This window comes from Gymnogyps californianus, chromosome 1 (assembly GCF_018139145.2).
Source record: "Gymnogyps californianus isolate 813 chromosome 1, ASM1813914v2, whole genome shotgun sequence".
NCBI lineage: Eukaryota > Metazoa > Chordata > Aves > Accipitriformes > Cathartidae > Gymnogyps > Gymnogyps californianus.
The window spans coordinates 134,478,923-134,497,341 of record NC_059471.1 but is presented as its reverse complement, the minus strand read 5'-3'; the positions used below and the strand labels follow the sequence as shown (position 1 = coordinate 134,497,341).

Here is an 18,419-nt window from a genome sequence, read left to right as displayed (position 1 = left end):
TACAACTGAAAGAAATCTGTGATCTCAATCTCCAAAAGCTATCTACTACCGATAGGTCACTCTTCTGTACTGAAAAAACATATACATTTATGTTCCATCATGATATATGGTACTGTCACTTTGTAAAATACTGTTTGAACAAATGGTGCCAATATAGCAAAAACAACTAACAAAAACACTAACGGCCACGATTCCCTTGAGTGCCAAATTTAATTCGTTCTAATCTACTTAAGTAATGTTTCTACCAAAAATTAAATCCTCAGATGATTCTCAATTGGGTGGTCTAAGCAGCTTCAAGAGCTAATTGAAAAATTAAGTCAGTAATTTTTATTGGCAGTAGGGGAAAGCAAGAGAATCAATTCATTAATTCAAGACCTTCACAGTACTATTTGGAGCATAAAAAGAAACTTGGAAGAAGCAGCTTGACTTTTCACACTAGGTTCACAAAGGGATTTTGGAACTTTTCACAGTAAGCATTTGGTGGTGATGGAGATATTCTTTTACCTCATCATTCAAGGACAGTTACTTGGATATGGAATCCAAATATTGACACAGTCATTAGGCTACAGAGTCTTCCTAAGTTGGTCTCTCTCTGTTCATATCAATCTCTTCTGTGTTACAAAAAGCAAATATCTACCAGGTCAAAGATGAAAATATTACATCTCCAAGGTCAGGGCATGAACCTGGGAAGAAATATACTTGTGTTCCATTACTTCCTCCACCTAAGACAGAAGTTGTAAGAGAAGTCTCTTACACCCAAGCAAACGCCCCAAACTCCAGATTCTATACACTGCCAGCTCTTCTCTCCATGTGATGGATCAATAAACTCCTGAGAAGGCTCAGTGGAGATGGGAAAGGGCCATGTGCTTGTGAAGCTCTGGGAAGAATGGGGGAAGTGACTGACCACACCTGTGGCAAAGAAAGCGGACCTTATACTGTAACAAAGAGGACCGGAAGGTGCCTTTTAAGATAAAGGGTTATAACAGGGGGATTGGCTGACTTTCAGTTGAGTGTATCAACTGGTTGTGTAAATGTTTGTCCAGGAAAGCAGCAAGATTGTGAATGTCTTCCTGAGATAACTAGACCAGCATGGGGGAGCGTATACAGGGCTCAGCCCAACCTAGAGTATAAAAACTGAACAACTACCCAAAAGAGCTTTGAAGAGAGCAATGGGCTTCAGCTGGCTTAAACCCCCTTATGCCTTCCCAGTGACTGGGGATGCCCAGCGTTGTGATGGTGAGCATATCAGAGACACCATTTGTATTGTGATCTAACAGCTCTGTCTATGCTACTTACTTATTTCTATTCCTAAACTACTTCTCAAACAATAAATAGTTTTATATTCTGAACAACTAAAGGGAACACTTACACAACTTTTTACAAACAACTTCCTCTTCTGTCCTTGCAAAAACATAAATTAAAAGGAAACTCCCCCCCCAGAAGTTCCACAGCATTATACCAACACAACAAGACAACAGGTTAGATACCTAAAGGACACTTTCAAATGAAGTTCTTAGAACTCAAGAGAGATATTTATTGATCTTCTGACTGCTATGTTTCTCTATCAGATCTAATTCTTCTTTAGACAGAAACTGCCAAGAAACAGGATTTGATAGCACGGATTTTGAGCATATTATTTCAGTGATGTTACAACTATTACTGTAATCAAAATCACCTACCCTATTTACTGTGTCAGTGCAGCCGACCCCCCTTCTCAGCTAAAAAAATCCAGGAGAGAACACTGGCGTATTTAGTCTTTTTACCTCGCCCCTTGCCAAAATGGATCAAATCAAGCCCGTCTCTTCCAATATCTGTTCCTCCACTATGCTAGTACTGGGCATGTTCAACTCTCCAATATTGCTACCTATATCATGCAACATCATGTGTCTGAAACAGAACTTTCTTCATGTTAAGCACACAGTGCAAGTATTCCATTGGATTACTTTTTTACTTTAGCTTAGAAAGCAGCACGCTCCTCTCCCCTCTCTTCCATGAAAATATATTCCTAGGGTCTGGAAGCCAAATTCTTCACTGGTACAATTTCACTGAAAGGAAAAAAAAATAAAACAGAAGCATGCCCTCTCAGGAAAAGAAAAAAAAAAATCAAACACATTTTACTCGCAGATGTGTCAAGGTGAGTTACAAGCACAGCAAGACAGTCCCCAGTTCAATACTTGCACTATACGGAAGTACAGAGCAAGAAAATCTTTCTGTATGATAGGAAAAGCCTTCTATTAGTTAAAGCAGTTAATTAGTGTAATTCTAGCAGGGCTTCTCTGACAACATGAGCAGAATACCTTTGTTCTCAGGTATTCTGCTTATGTTGTCAGAGCACATATAACACATTTTACTTACCAAAGCTTGCTTAAACTTTTGACAATTACAAAGGCATTTTAAAACTCCATATCACACTTTTAATTCTAAAATGGACTAGACCTTTAAACACATATAGAAATCATGTAAGCTCTTCCATTCAAAGAACAATCATTAAAAGGACACCATCACAGATTGTTGTGACATTGTAAATGTTAATTATTTACAATATAAGGAAATAAAAAATAAGTGATAGTTTCATTAGTGACACTTTTTTTTTTTTTGGTTCTCCTTTTCATTCCAGTCTTTTCATGCAAAGGGCAGACATAAAAGGAAAGTGTAATTCTTGAAACCGGTATTTCACCACATTTTACAGACAGTTTATAAGAAGAAGAAAAAAAAGGGACTTGTCCACGGCCGCTGGCACTCCTAGAAGCCCCTATCAGTTAAAACACAGGTCTGCACACTGGAAGACCCATCTCAACACTGAATGAAGTTCAGCAGTACCAGTCTCTCATACTCACAGTCACTGAGGATCAATCAACTGCCCATCATTCACAAATGGGTAACAACTAGACTTGGAGAAAAGGTGGAGAAAACCAAAGCTACTGTCATTGCTTAAAGAACAGGTAATACAGTACTTCTCTGATCACAAATCTAGTAAGGCAAGCATAGTTGTCAGTTTTGTAAGTTTTTCACATCAATACTTGTGGTATTGATACTTGTGGTATCTCCTAATCTCTCACACCCCAACACACACACACTTTGCTCTCCTGATTTAAGTGCTGCAGCACACTACTGTTTGTGCAGTCATGTTGTTACCTGCCTCAGAGGATAGATACAGCATTAAAAAATGCCCTTCACCAAGGAGAGGCTGGTTTGGTTTAAAACTACACCGTTATGCAGACCTGGTTCACAATGCAACTGCTCAGACAACTGTGCCAGCACAACTTGCTTAGGTGACAGAGCACTGGAACAGGGATTGTTGGAAAAGTGACACACAAACCCCCAGCCAGTTAAAGACTGTCTTGTGAAACGTTAGGCTAATCTTCCTTTCTTGACTGTGATGTATGGAAACACCTCTTTCATCTTGCTTTTGTCTTTTTTTACATTGTTTTTCCCCCAGATGGCCATTCCTGAGAATTCTTACAATAATTAAAAATCTGGCAATGCTTTCTGGCATTTTCAGATATGATAACATGCACGTGTGTTCAAGATGATGTGCCCTACAAGTCTGGTTTTCCTGGCTGACTGTTCTAGAACACGTGCAAATGAAGAACTTCAGTCATTAACATAGCCCTCTGAAATGACCATAATAAAATATTTCCATGCAGAAAGACTCCTACTTCTCCACCTTGCAAAGGTAGCTTTGGGCTAAGCCCGTATCTACCACTGATGACATACTGACATTTACTGAAGAAACAGAACGATTCTGAGATCAAATTCATTGTTAGCCTTTGTTATTTAGCATCAGCTTGAGATAACAAGTGATCGTTCATGTAAGAATAGAAACTTCTGATAGTAAGGAAGAAAACTGCAAGGACACGCAGGGTCACTGAGTATAAATCCTTTCTTCCTATACGCATCATAAGAAAGTTGTGTTTGGTGTCACAGTTCTGAAAGAAAACAATTCTTCCTAAAACATGTGGCAGCTGTTGAAATGCACTGTTATTAAAATGTGTTTCTATGATAATAAAGCAAATGTTTGAAATGCTGTTTTTTCTACTAGAGATGTGTTTGTCTTAGGTATCTAAAGTTGGGGTGGGTCACATAGTCACCCACCTCTAAACACAACTACCATACCAGAATCCCCTCTACATAGTCCATAACTGCTTACTAGGAATGCTTATGGCTCAATAAGGTTTAACACCAATCAGACTGGCAAGTGATTGGTTTCCACAGTGAAAGAGCATCAGAAACACTTTCAAGTGGTTCTGAGCCCAGCACTTTCAACAACACAAAATTCACTTCATGTCTAACCACCTTCCAGTCCTTTGCACACAATGCAGTTTCTTCTCCAGCTCTCACTATTGAATTACAAACCAATTTCCCAACTCTGCAGAGGAAGCAATGGCTGCTCTGGGTGTTGTTAGTAGCAGGAAACAGACCAACTCTGCAGTGCTCAACAAGGCACCTTGCCAAGGCCACTTGCCTCTGCTCCATCACTCCCAGAGCCATTGCTGCACACCGCAAGAAAAGCTCTTACAGTAAGGTGCGCTGCTGGACTAACAAGTGCCAGGGGACTGCTGAAATAGTCAGCAGGAAGAGGAGGTGATTATGTTCCCTAGTATGTCATAGAAGACAGTCTTTCGGTGACTGAAAGATGATTCAAAAATATTAAAGAGTTTTGATATTTTGATATAGCAACCGTCTTGTAGATGTAAAAGCCCTCTCTTATCGTGGATCTAGCTCAGAGTGCTTTTCCCACCATTACACTGAAAACACAGGAATTTGTTATCCAACCTTACCCTTTTTTCTCCAGCTTTCTATACTTCACAGAAATCTTTCAACTATCCTGATTCCTCCATGTTTAGTTCCAATGCTATCTAACCCAGTGTGAGAAAAAAAATCAAAGATCACAACTATTTGTTACTAGTTCAGACCAAATTAGAAATGAAGGACCGATCATGTGAAACAAAATCAAATTTTGCAAGATTAAAGACTTAAACGAAATAGTGACTAATACTGCAAATTTCAGGCCCACACAGGAAACCCAGATTCCTAAACCAGCACACCAGCAAACTTTACCAAGTGAAAAGAATCCATCCTCTAAATACTTCCTCTGCAGAAAAAATGAAGACAAGAGATCAGTTCCCAGATGTCATCCATCTGACTTAAGAAAAGCCAGCTGACCATGCACAAAGTATTACTGTTTAAGAACAGATGACTATTATGTCCTTTTCATTCCTCACCTAGGCTGATCACTTGCTTTTACATTCCCAAAGGAAAAGCCAAGAAAGTCTTAGGAAAAGTTCACACTTTGTTTTATGCTTTAGGGCACTCAAATTCCACTCACTCTAGCATCTTTAATAGTTGAAAGTTCATGAAAGCAATTTTCCTTAAAACTATTTTCCTTCACAGGACAGTATCAGAAAATACGGAGATTCCAAAAACCTACAACAAAGGAATTGGTAAGTTGCTGGCTCAGTGATCTCCAACTTCTGCTATTCTGGTTGCAAAGAATTTTAATGAAGATATTATTGTATATAATTTTAACAAAGGAAAGATCCAAATTTCCCTAGTGCGTTCTTCACCAACAAACAGTTCTTGAACTATGTTTCCCTACAAGTAAGGTGTGTAGTCCGTGGGGAAGGTTACTGCTAAGTCCTAGACATGGGGGAGAAGAAAGGAGTGTTCTATTCAGAAAGAGGAGACAACCAATGAATTATCTTTTGTCTCTTGTCCACTAAGTCTCATAGCATGCTTATTCCCTACAGGCTTCCTCCACCCCCATCCCACCCCACACACTCTTGCTCACAAGCTTTAATTTGTCTAGTTTCAAATTCCCCAAACCTGTTATATCACTGCGGTAGAAAACTTAGACAAATAGTTTAAAATTACACGTTTTAACAGGACTCACTGTTAAGACTTCAGATGTGTGTCTGAAAATGTCATGCAGAGTTCTGTTAAATTACCTGCTATGTATTTCAAATGAATATAGGAATTGCCAAACTAGATTAGGCAACTAGCCACTTAATTTCGTAATCCAGTGCTTTCCTTACAGCAGTAAATACCAGATGCTTCAACGAAACACACACACAAAAAATCCTAAAGCAGACACTATCAAGCATCCCAACCATAAGAAAATTCCTCTGTTTTAAAGTATGCCTTGAAGCTACAACTAAATCAACATAAACACAAGCCATTCCCTAAAAGAGCAACGCCATTCTCCCCTGCCCTCCTGTACCAGAGCTAGCAATTGTGTGACCACAAAATGGGTTGATGCAGCAAGCTATTCTAACAGAAAATTGTTAATTATTTGGGCGGAGGTAGTGTTCCATTGGATTAGCCAACTCAACTCACACAAATGCCAGATCCTCCAAACGAGCAGAGAATTTGGTCAACCTTTTTTTGAATTAGATGAGCTTAGCTACAACATGAAAGCAAGCCAAGAGAGACATGAAGTCCTTACACAAGGCAAGCAGCAACAGCAAGGCTGGGAAGGGACAAGAGGAACACGACTGCTCCATTCCGCAGTAGATCATACTAGACCGGTTTAGCTTCAAGAATTTAGCTCTTAAGAAACTTAGGCTACAGCCACACCATAGTTTGAGCCAGTTTAAATCAGAACAGCTGCAATATCACCCTCCACTTTTTTCCATACATGCATTCCTGTCCATTCCTGTGCACCAATGTTGTGCATGTCTGATTCAGTAACCATTTCAGCAGGTTCAGCCCACCAAAGCAGCAGAAAAATATTCACTGTTTTATGCAGCTGGACTTTTCCACTTATTTTAACTCAGCTTTTGCCCTGGAGATGTACAGAGTACTACTGCCAGTGTGCAAAGGAAACAGGAATGCATGCTTGGGTAGGCAGGCACTTACTTAAATAAGGCATAAACCATAGTTATTTTCAAAAACTATTTGCTGCACTTAAACTATTTCCAAAACAGTTTAAACATAGATCAGTTTAAGAGTTTCCTTCTAAACTTAAAGGAAAAATTTTATTTCTACATCTCTTAACTCGCATTTACAACCATTTTTGGACTCATGCTGTGTTGAGGCACCTAACATGGATCTTGAGCTGCATGCAGGTTCATCATGTGGCCAGTAATACTGGGGCTGTGGGGGGTGCTTGGGATGCTGGCTCATCCCAAGTTTCAGCTGTGGAAGAAAAGGAACCAGCAGGGACTGCTGGGGCTACACTGTTGGCTTGCCTGGGCATCCAGCCACACTTCCCATCCAGCCCTGCATTACAGCAGAGTAATGCCCCAAGGAGTCACTACTGCTGCATCCACTGACTGAAACAACCCTACATCTCCCTCTACCCTTTGGCCACATCAGGTACACGGCAAATCTTATCATTCTCTGATATACAGAGATTTTGTAAGAGTCTCAGCATCGCAGAAGTTTTCCACGTGTCTTTGGTTCTGGGCTTCAGTGATATTTACATCAATGTGCTCTACTGTCAAGGTATACACCACGTAATTGGTGGAAGGGCCAATTTTCAATTTTGGTACGTATCCCACTGTTCTTCTCAATCTTCCTAAGTTTAGAAGTGTCTTTTCCACTCTACCTCTGTGAGGTAAATAATTTCAAGCTTTTTAATGTCCTGTGCTGAATTTTTGGTCTCTGAAGTCTTCAGCCCTGTTCCTGACAGTCAGCAAGTCCACAAAGAAGTATCACTGATTATACCATCTACAGAAATACCGCATTTTTCAAGTTTTAAACAGCATCCTGTAATTTCCAACTTGACTCTGTCAAGTTAACATTCTTTTAACAATTTACTTAAGAAATTGCCTAGGTTTTAAAGGACAAAAAAACCCTCTAATCACAAGTGTGAGTATGTGAAAACCTATTACTTCCTCCAATACCATGTATTACCGTCAAAGTTTGAGCCCTGTATTGCTAAGCTTTCAACACAAGTAACGGTAGAACTGGAAGCAAAAGCAAGTTGTTATCCACTGAAGATACATTCTCTTCGCCAACTCCTCTATGTTGTACAAAATTTTACTCAACTTGGACCCCTCACACAACAGTAGATAACAGAAAGGGTACAGAATGCATTACCTCCTGGATTTTGTTCCAGGACACCTTTTCCTAGGCCAACTGAGGACTTTAACAAGGAAAATGAAAGACAAAACTTTTGCTGATGTCCTCCACCAGAAATCTGTATCAAAACATGTGTGCAAGCATTAGCAAAAAGAAAACTGGAAAACGAAGAGGGAAGATTTTTCATCTCACTCCAACAGAAAGAATTGTTTGATATAAGACAACTCCCACCCACACCCACCCCCCCCACCCCCCCAAAAAAAAAAAAAAAAAAAATCACAGTTAGCCAGTCCAGGTTATTTATAAGGAAATTTCTATCCGCAACCTTTCAGCATTTTTATCTCACTCCTTTTCAAAAGGTCAGTTATTTACATAGTTTTGAATGAACACTTTGTATGAAAACAGTTTCCTTTTTTGCATTCTCTTTCTAGTCACTTCCTTAATTTTTCTCATTCTTGTACTACACATTCCTCAGTATTAGTTTTCCAGCTTGCATACTTTATCTTTTCTTCTTGCAATAGATGCAGCGTTAGGAGACATTAAATAGAAGAGAGCAGAAAGGCCCACAATTGCTTGCCGTATTTAATTCCCCAAAAACAGGCAGAAGACAGGAAAGAAGAAAACATCACCAAGAAATAAAAACAATACTGAAATGCCGAACAACCAATTATGCATCTTAGAGGCTGCAGCTGCAGTCCAGGATGGCTGCCTTCGCAGAACACACTGTCCAAAGGACAGCACGCTCAGAGCAATAAGATGTTCAGACTTTCTGACAAGAAGTTGCCTTGATTTGAAGACATCCTACAGAACTTCAAGCCTCTGATAAAAATCATAGACACCTCAGAATAAAAGACAAAACACGTAAATAAAAGTTTAGTAATACCAGAATCAAAAATCCTGTTTTCCCATGCATTTGTTTTATGCTTGATTCATGCTACAATAAGGTACAAATTCTGACCAAAGTTCTTTCCCAAAGCCAGTTTTAAGATTTCCCTCCTATATAGATTCCCCAATAAGGAACAAGGTATAAGATCACATGGCAGCCTCTTCTTCAGGGCTGAGGGCACTTTTGTATTTTCTTCCCACACAGAATTATTCTAATACAACCTTCAGAAATGTAATTCTTCCCTGGATCTCCAGGGATTTTTTTTTTGACTGACATGGGGAAGAGAAATGGAAGAGGTAAAGGTACAAAACAACACTGCAGTCTCCTTCCTTTAGGAAATCCAAATTAAAAAGTTGAGGGAAAAAAAAAAATTATAATAGTGTTACACAACTTGACATTGGTGGTATTAATATTCTTCCTATAACATAAGCTTACTATCTACAGCATCATTTTACTTAACATTTCTAACACACCTTAACATCTTGCTCTTCCTTTTTAATCGCCACAGAAAAAAAAAGCTAATAGGAAAACAGAACAGAAATCTTACGATTTAGTTTAAAACACTGTAAGTTGTAGTAATAGTTCAAATTATTCTGATGCACATACTTTGTTTTTCAGCCCCGTTCTTTTTTGGCATATACGTAACTACACATCCATACAGCAGCATGCTTTAGTTATGTCACATTATTACCTCTAGCTCCGTGACAATTTGTACTGTCCATTGAAAATTCCTTTTAGTTTATTTCAAATGTGTTTGCCATCTTGGAGTCAGAACACAAACAGAAGAAAAAAGTCCCCCTGAAACTCTTAAATGTGACCCTTAAACTTCAAGCACCTATGCAAAAATGAAACTTCGTAATTTCTTCTTAATTCAGAGGTCATATAGTCCTTATCCTGGAATCAACCTACTAAAGCAACCTTCCTCTCTGTCCTACAGAGGGAAGGCAAAAATAGTTCTAATGCAAATTAGCAAAGTTAACAATTATATTTGATTATCACAATAAATGCTAAAGAACATGGTATCATGTAGATCTACATGATTTAGATGATGTATGGTAGTCTCGCACACATGGACTTCATTATTAAAGAGCATAGATGCTCCATTTCACAATCTTTTTCCAAGTACCCTTTCAGCACATTCCCAGCCTTAGCTCATTCTCACCAAGATTTCCATCCTCAATGGTCAGCACCACTTCATCCATCACCAAGGCCCGAAAATCTAGCTCCTCTTCACAGCACTTGGCCTTCAGTGCTCTCAGGATCTCCTGCTGAGGGTAATCTTCTCTGATGCGACGGTCTGTTAAGAACCACAGCCTGGGAGCAACTGAACTGCACATCTTGGGACTTGTCTTGCAACCTTCAAGGTTTCCTTTCAATGGAACTTCTAGATGGTGGAGAAGACGAGACTCTGTTAGAGTACATAGGCTCCTATCTTCACGTTCCCCACTATACCAAGTCCTACTCCCTCTGCACAAGTCAGTCCTTTTCAATGGAGTGCAACTTCCAACCTCCAAGTAGGAAAATAATGTCTACACCTAATCTGCAACAGATGTAACAACAACAGAAACAAATTCATTTACATTCAATGGAATGTAAATGCTAAAAATCAGGTCCTGGTCCTCATCCTAGTTTCATCCACAAGAAGTACACACTTGACGTAACTACTGGTACCGGTAGTAGCATCCCCCTTTCTTTACTAAGAGGCATGCCAAGGACTGAAAACATTTTGAATGGCCATCTCTGAAGGCCAGAATTTCAACTTCACAATTGGGATAATTCCTTACAATTGGAAATAACTCAGCCCCTCTCCTAGGTACTGCTAAAACACCATTGACAGACTTGATGTATCCCTTTCCACCATATATGGAAGACAACAGTGTGCCAAATTCTTTATGTTAAAAAAGCAGTCCAGACGAAAGGAAGAAATCCATTAACACAGAATTTTCCACATAAGTATTTCAAGACTGATTTGCTCTTACAAATACTTCACATCTACTGTGAAATGTATTTAGTATTATCCAGAACATATTAATGGAAAAACCAATGGAACAAGGAACATCAACAAAATGTTAAGAATACCAAACATTAATACATGTAACCTACAGCAAAATCAAGGTTTGAATCTCAGTGCTAGCCCTTTCCTGCTCCAATTAAAAAAAAAAAAAAAAAAAAAAGGCCTTTATACATAAACAGCACTAATGAATTCAGCACCAAAACCAGAAAAAACAGTTCAAATTGAAGAATTTCACTGGTGTTGTTAGAAGTGCAAACTTCTTTTGCTCTGAATACAGAAGACTTGGACTAGTTTTCACTATATACTAAAATATTTTAAAAGCTGTAAAACAATTACAGGCACGTTAATGGACTACTCATTTACACTCAGGAAAAACAAGCAGCAGCACGGTGTAGGGAAAAAGAATTCTGGAGAAAAACAGAGGTGTTTTCTGTGACACATTTTAAACTTTCATATTAAAGAGGCAGAAATCATTGTTTTCACCAATATAGCTTACGTGAGTTTCAAACAGAACTGAACTCTGGGATAGAAACAGGAGTTTTGCCTGGTAGTCCTAATGACAGGACCTGGTGTCAGCAGAAAATGTAAATGCAGAAAGACCACAGGTATACAACTGTTTTCATTAAATATTACAAAGAATTTTAGTTTCTGCAGCAGGTCTTGGGACAAAAGGATTGTTTTGCTACAACCATAAGAACAAGCTGATTTTTTTTGTAATTAAAAACCAATTTTTTTCTACTAGTACAGCTTTTTCTTAACAAGAAGATAGAATTTTAAGTGGCTATTTTAATTGCTGGTACTGACAACCATAATGACAACGAGCAAAGACTGTGACTTTTTTTCCATTGCTTTGGTACATGAGGAGCAACAATAAAGCCAAGGACTAAAGTTCTTCATACTAACAGACTGAAAGAAAGCAGAAGCTAGGGAAAGGCAATCACAGATGCAGACCAGCCCTTGACAGCAGTCAAGATGCTCAAGGTAAAGCAGGAAAAGGAGCGTTTGCTCCCTGCAGGAAAATAGGTATGGGAGGTTGTAAAGAATATCTTTTGATATCTCAAAGAACCCCTTTTTTCTTCAAAGCAGCTGAAAGTGAAAAGGGCAAGATGAGGCTTGGGCTTGCAATGGCTGACAACTGTCAGATCCTGCCCCACTTTTGGCTCTCTCAGCAATGGATTTCTCTACATGGTAGTTTCCAGAAAACTTCCTGGGACAACATCCTCAGCTAAGAATTGGGACAAGCTATATTTTTCAGAAATGGCACTGCTACGGCACAGTTCAGAAGGTTTCTCATCAATTGACCTTTATTTCTGCCATTTGCATGAATAACTGGGGAGACCAAACAGCCCCACCTACTGCCCCTCTTTTGAAAAGCAGCTCTACCTAACAGGCTAGCCTATCTCATTTTAAAAAACAGCTATAGAACATTGAGTACATAAAAAAAAAAATATACTAGACAGACTTTGTCATAATTAAAACAAACAAAAAAAAAATCAGAAGCCATTACAGATTTTCAGCCTGGTTGGGTTTTTTGGTTTGGTTTGTTGTTTTTGTTTTTTTCCCCTCAGTACTAGTTCTAACACTTGTGCAAAGAAAAAAGTATTTTCTCTCTGGCAGCCTTCTCCCCATTTTTGCTTGTTACTAACCCTTGATTTGTTTGCCAATAGGGACCTGCTCCCATTTTTCTCAAATCTCTTTTCTACGTGGCCCCACCTCCACCCCCTTAAATCTTCAGAGACTACGCCATCATCTCTCCTCGATTGCCATTTCAGCACTTTCTTTCTTAAAAATCAGCAAAGGGTTGAAGAAAGAAAAAAAGGTATATCCTTTTCTTTCCTCCATCTTTCTTCTCTTTTTGAAAGGAGCTACAGCATCATCAAGAAGAGCCATCCAGATACCTCAATTAGCACATTAAACCAGCAGGCATACAAAAATGCCTTGGGTATGGGTATCCATCGCCCTCCTAATACTGTGTCTCATTTCCTCTAAATCTTAGAAGTTTTATAAATGTATATACAAAGGCTCACATCTCATCATGACGCAGGGAGGTAACAACCTCAAGTCTGGAGGCAGAGATTAAGAAACTCACTTTAGATCAAGCCACAAGCCAGCAGCAGAGGCAGAAACTACTAATCCTAACTATCGTTTCCTTGACCTCCAACTCAATTCCAAATTTTTTTCCCACCTGGAGAAATATCCTTTTCACACTAACATTCTGCTCCTAAAAACAGAATCTACTTATCAGTTTCAGCCTCTCCTTATAATCTCTATTTTGATTGTGTAAGAAGTGGCACGGAACACAAAACCTGCAATTTACCCTATTAACCCAAACATCTTAACAATCCCTCCCACATTCTCAAGAAAATGGTCTGTAGGAGGAAAGCTTGCCTTGCAGTCAGACGCACAAGAGCATTAAGCTCTCAAGTTGGATATGATTTCCAGAATTTTTCCCTGAAAACCAACTCCACCCATTTCAATCTAAAAGACACAGCCTCAGACAATGCTGGGTGTGCATGGAACACTTCCTAATCCATGAGAGCATCTATTGCAAAATAAGTATAGTATACATAAGGGGAAGAGCAGATGTTTAAATGTCTTCAAGATGACCAGCTGAAATGCAGTGTTCACTCAAAGCTACTACGGTCCATGTAAGTACAATCTTTCAATAACTACTTAATAGATTTATGAAATGGAAAGGAAAAAAATAATCTTAACTGCATAAACTAGACCACGAGAGGTAAAAGGGTGGCATCAAAGCAAAAGCTCCATCATAAAAATCAAACTAACTGTGTGACACGCCAGCCAAGCAGACACCACTGCATCTGCTTCAGAGAGACACTGTGTGGAACAGATTCTTAGCAATTTATAGAGGGAACGGAACGCTCACCTCAACTTTGAGCTGTGGCATCCCTGTATTGCTTAAGCTAGGCTTTATTCTGGCATTCACACAGCAGCTTCCTCCCCTCCCCATCACAGGGAAACGTATTTCCTCCTGCATTCCTTGGATCTGTAATACATCTTTAGCAGCTGTTCTAACAAAAACATTCACTGTGCTACTTTTCTACTTTACATTATATGCGAATATGTTTTATTGACATAACAGGGAATTCAGCCAATCAGATCAGCTGTCTAGAGAGATCTGGAAATCTTCTCTGAAGACCACTCTTCTTCCCTTGAAGGGGTCTTCTTTTCACAGAGAGAGCCTTAGAGACCTGCCTCCAGGAATGGGAGACTGGTCGCCATTGTCCATTCACTCCTTGTCCTGTTGTCAACACCCAAAAGCAGGAGAAAAATGGACTAGTCTCTTTTTCTTTTTCATCATGATGTATTTTCCCCTAAGCTGAAACAAGAAACCAGTTATTAGGAGACACTAATTCATTTAAGTATTACTGATAAACGTGTAACATAAAAGATACCTACTATGCAAAAAGATCGTTCCGTGTCCTTTCTATTCAGAATGCAACTACTCAATGCCCTTGTAAATTAAAAAGGCTAGGTTGTTTCTTCCCTGTGGGAATGATGAATGGAATCCCAGAGGTTTTGTGGCATTAGGAATCAATGTGATCTAGCTATCTCAACTGCTCAACTTGTGATCTGATGTTGTAGCACACTCCCATTGACTATAGTGCGATCTAGGAAACAAGTTAGTGGAACAATTATTACCGTCAGCCCCTCCCAGAATCACCTCTTTTTTAGACCTTGGCTCAGACTCTTGGCCTCCATTACAGCACTATGCAGCTAACACAACTCCATGGATTTCAGCAGTTAATAGAGAGGTAAAACCTAATCTTAGTTTTAGCGTACCTCTAGGCATGTTTAATCCCTACAGCTCAGATAATGATAATAAAAATCTCACGGAAGTGAGAAAGAAAGAGTGAAGAGACTGACAGCCATGACTGCCATGGGAAAATGGAGAACTAGGAAAAATATAGCCCCAAGCACTCACCTCGCTACGAATAACACTGCACCTTCACATTTATCATTAATGCATATCCCTTAATACTTGTTTCCAGAACAGTGTTATTCAAGTTGGAAAAGGTATTTTGCTTTCCTTTTTATCATAAATTAGCTAAGGCTTCAAACTGAATACGCACTTCCAATAAACCAATTGTCTCTACCATTACAGCAGTTTCTAGAATGTTATTTTGGAGGCCACACCTCAAGACACTGAAGACCTAAGAACAGTTCGCAGATGCTCATAAGTTATCTCCTGTAGGAGATACCTCAAGGCAGATCTGAATTGTAGTCAATCTTAGGTAGCAGACCGGTTAAACAGCTAACGAAGGGTCGTCTGACAGATGACCCAGCATATGATCCATCATACGCTGTCATGGAAGTCTCTGTCTCATCTTAATGAGAGCAGTATTTGAAACATCCCAGAAATATGACTTTCTATGTCATAGGGAGAGCAGGTCTGAAAACAGTTCACAGCTGTTTCAAGTATAAAGCACAATTAATTTTTTTCCACACGAAGATACCAGAATGATGATCATCTAAAGAAAACCTTAAGGACATATGCATGGATGATGAATATAACCCATGGTGATACATAGAGAGATAAAAACTGACATCTTGAACCACTTGTTAAAATTGCTTTAGAAAAATAAATCCAAGATAAATCAACTTATCCCTGGCACTGCTGCTTCATGGTGATGCTTAAGGACAACCTCAAGAAAAATTACTATCTTACATACCAGACACTAGTTTTCCTAAGACTGTCACATAACTGTTTGAGAATCTTTGGAAAGAACACATTCTTAAAGAATCTGAAAAAATAAAATATTTATTTAAATGCATTTTATATAATACATTGAGCAGCTGCTGCGCAATCTGTCCAGTGCTGCTGCATTATCATCCGCCCTCTACACACGCATCATAGAATTTAAAGTCACTGCAGGCAGGTGAACCCCAAGCACACCTCTTTGAAAGCATATCACGGTATTCACCTCCTTTCCCCTGTGAGATTTGCAGACTGCAACAGTCAAAGGATATGGCAATATATTAATCGTTCCCATTCATCCCAGTACAACCCCCCCACCCCCGCAGACAGGCAACTGCACTCCCTGCGATGGCTTTCATCTGCTTGTCCCCACTTTGCACCGAGTGATGTTAAAGATGCTAGCAGCAATCCTTCCAGGCACAATTGCCTCGAACAGGCAGACATCCACACACTCTCCCCCCACCCCCCCACCCCCCGTCTTTCCTCCTCTATGTTCATGCTCGCAAGGAGGTGATAACATTCCTCATTCACACGCTCCAGTTCCTCATCTCCAGTGAATAATCCATTCTCTTCCCTTGCTGCAACACTAGCCCGATACTGGTCAGCATCAGCTATCCTTCTACTTCAGTCTTAGTACTTTTTTTCCTACAACAGGCTCTCAGCTTTTTCACCCCCCTCAACTCTGCCTGCGTGTGCATGCACGCCCGTGCAAATAAAACACACATTTCCTCCCACATCAGCCGCTTTTCTGAAGCGAGGTTCTTCCACCTCTGCCCAGGTTCCCCTGCAATGTGGTACAATACCCTCCTCTCCTCCCCATCCGTGTGCGCACAGCCAGTTTTCCCTCCTCCCTTCCCCCACCCCACTCTCTCTCTCTGTGCATGCCTCTCCCAGCGCCTGGAGTGGGGGAAGGGAACATGCACTGTATAAATGAATGGGCTGAAGAGACTTACCAGAAATTTGGCGAGGAAGGAGTGGAAGACGAAAAAGACACCAAAGATGGGTGCTTCCTTCAGCGTGCCAAGCGCTGCTTCAGTTCTGGCTCCCTTAACGAGGTCACGTGTCTTGCTAGGTACCCCTTTTCCTGAATCCTCTACTAACCAAAAAGGGTGGCAAGGAAGTCTTCTGGATGCCTCTCTGCACTGCACTCCAAAGGAGGGAAGGGTACTACTGAAGCTCCCAAAGCAAGCAAGGGATGATGATGATAACGTTCTCCTGGTCCTATAATGGGCAATGTCTAGCAGATGCCTCGGGGACCAAGGTAGATTTCTGAGGGGGGAAAGGGGGAGTAAATGACTGTTAAAATAATTCCCAAATTGTCCTCCCCTACGGAGGAGGAGGGATGGGAAGGAGGAAAAAGAGTATTGGTGAAGAGCTGTAGCTTTCTACGTAAAATAAGACTCAATCCTCGTGTCTCTACTTCCTCAGAACTAAACCCCTAAATGACTCTGAAGTCACCAACACCTACGGAGAAAAAAAGGAGAAACATCCCTGTTAGATATAAACAAGCATATAAAGGTATCTAATAAAGATGAACTAAATCCCAATGGAAGAAAATGTACCGTACAAGACAGTACGCAAAGCCAAAAGAAAAAGATGGGATGAACACAATCAGGGGAAATGTGCAACTTCAAATAATTTACAGAAATACACTACCACAGAAACCCATTTTATGGGGAAAAAACCCAGAAGATTAAGCAGTTTGTTCCTTTACTGAAGAATATGCGTTCAAATGAAAGATAAATCTGTATCGACACGTGAACATATGAAGAAATTAACCTACGAAAACTATTCCTATTTATTTGTGTGAGTCTTTAAACCCCTCCCCCAGAATAACATTTAGAATTCAGATGAGGAGACTAGACAAAAAAGTGTGTTTCAGGTCAGAAGCATATATTCCTATGCATTAGACCCCACTGCCACAGAAAATAAACAGTCATTTATAAACGGTGACCAAAAAAACCCCAAAATAACATGTCTAGAGGACGCCTGCTTAAATGATGGAGTTCATTAAAGATTAACAGTCGCACACTTTGAAAACGGACCCCTGGTAGATCCTAGGCAGTTAAGTCACCAATGTGCAATTACCTCTTTAAACATCAGAAAACAAAAGAGAAGAAACCTAGTTGTAAAGATTTCGTTGTAAGACTCAACAGCAGACACACACACCCCTACATCACGTGAAAAGCGGCCCCCAACAAGCGCAGATTTTCACATTCACGCGCACGGGAGCGGTTTTTCACCCCGTTTCAGCGGCTGCTTGCACACACGAACGCGTGTGAGCGCGCAGACGGCGTGCAAGCCCGGGTGCGTGCAAGGCGGGAGGCAATCCCCACCACGCACACGCAGCACTACACCCCAGCGCGACCCGCCCGCGGAGCGCGCTGGGCGAGGCGAGAGCAGGGCGACCGGCCGCCCGGCATAAGCGGCGCGGAGCCGCCTCCCCCCCCACACACCCCCCCGCGCACAACGAGCGGCCGCCGCTTCCCCTCCCCGAAGCGGCCGCGGCCGCCACCCACCTGGGCGCCCCGGCTGGCCGGCCCGCGCGGGCGCGGCGGGAAGGCGCCGGCAGCTCGGAGCGCTGCTGCCCCGCTCCGCGCGCGGGGGATGCACAATCACCATGGGCGCAACGCGGCGGCGGGGCGGGACGGCTGAGGGGACGGTCCCAACCCGCCCCCCCCACCCCCGGCCCCCCACCCCCGGGCACGGCGGACCCCACCCCCGGGCTCGCACCCGCTCAGCCCGACATCTCACCCGCCCCGGGCACCGCCGAG

General features: G+C 41.0%; 1 protein-coding gene across 2 annotated transcripts in view; it reads right to left on the bottom strand.

Annotated features, from left to right (window-relative positions):
• The window catches only part of RIMKLB (ribosomal modification protein rimK like family member B), a 46,268-nt gene extending 28,350 nt beyond the window's left edge, over positions 1–17,918 (bottom strand). For both annotated transcript variants that reach the window (XM_050898753.1, XM_050898761.1), the window contains exons 1-2: positions 16,599–17,918; positions 10,074–10,295 (exon numbers count right to left, since the gene is read on the bottom strand). In XM_050898753.1, the coding sequence (XP_050754710.1) occupies positions 10,074–10,248 (175 nt within the window). In that variant the 5' untranslated portion in view covers positions 10,249–10,295; positions 16,599–17,918. The remainder of the gene's footprint in view (positions 1–10,073; positions 10,296–16,598) is intronic.
• Positions 17,919–18,419: the final 501 nt, after the last annotated feature.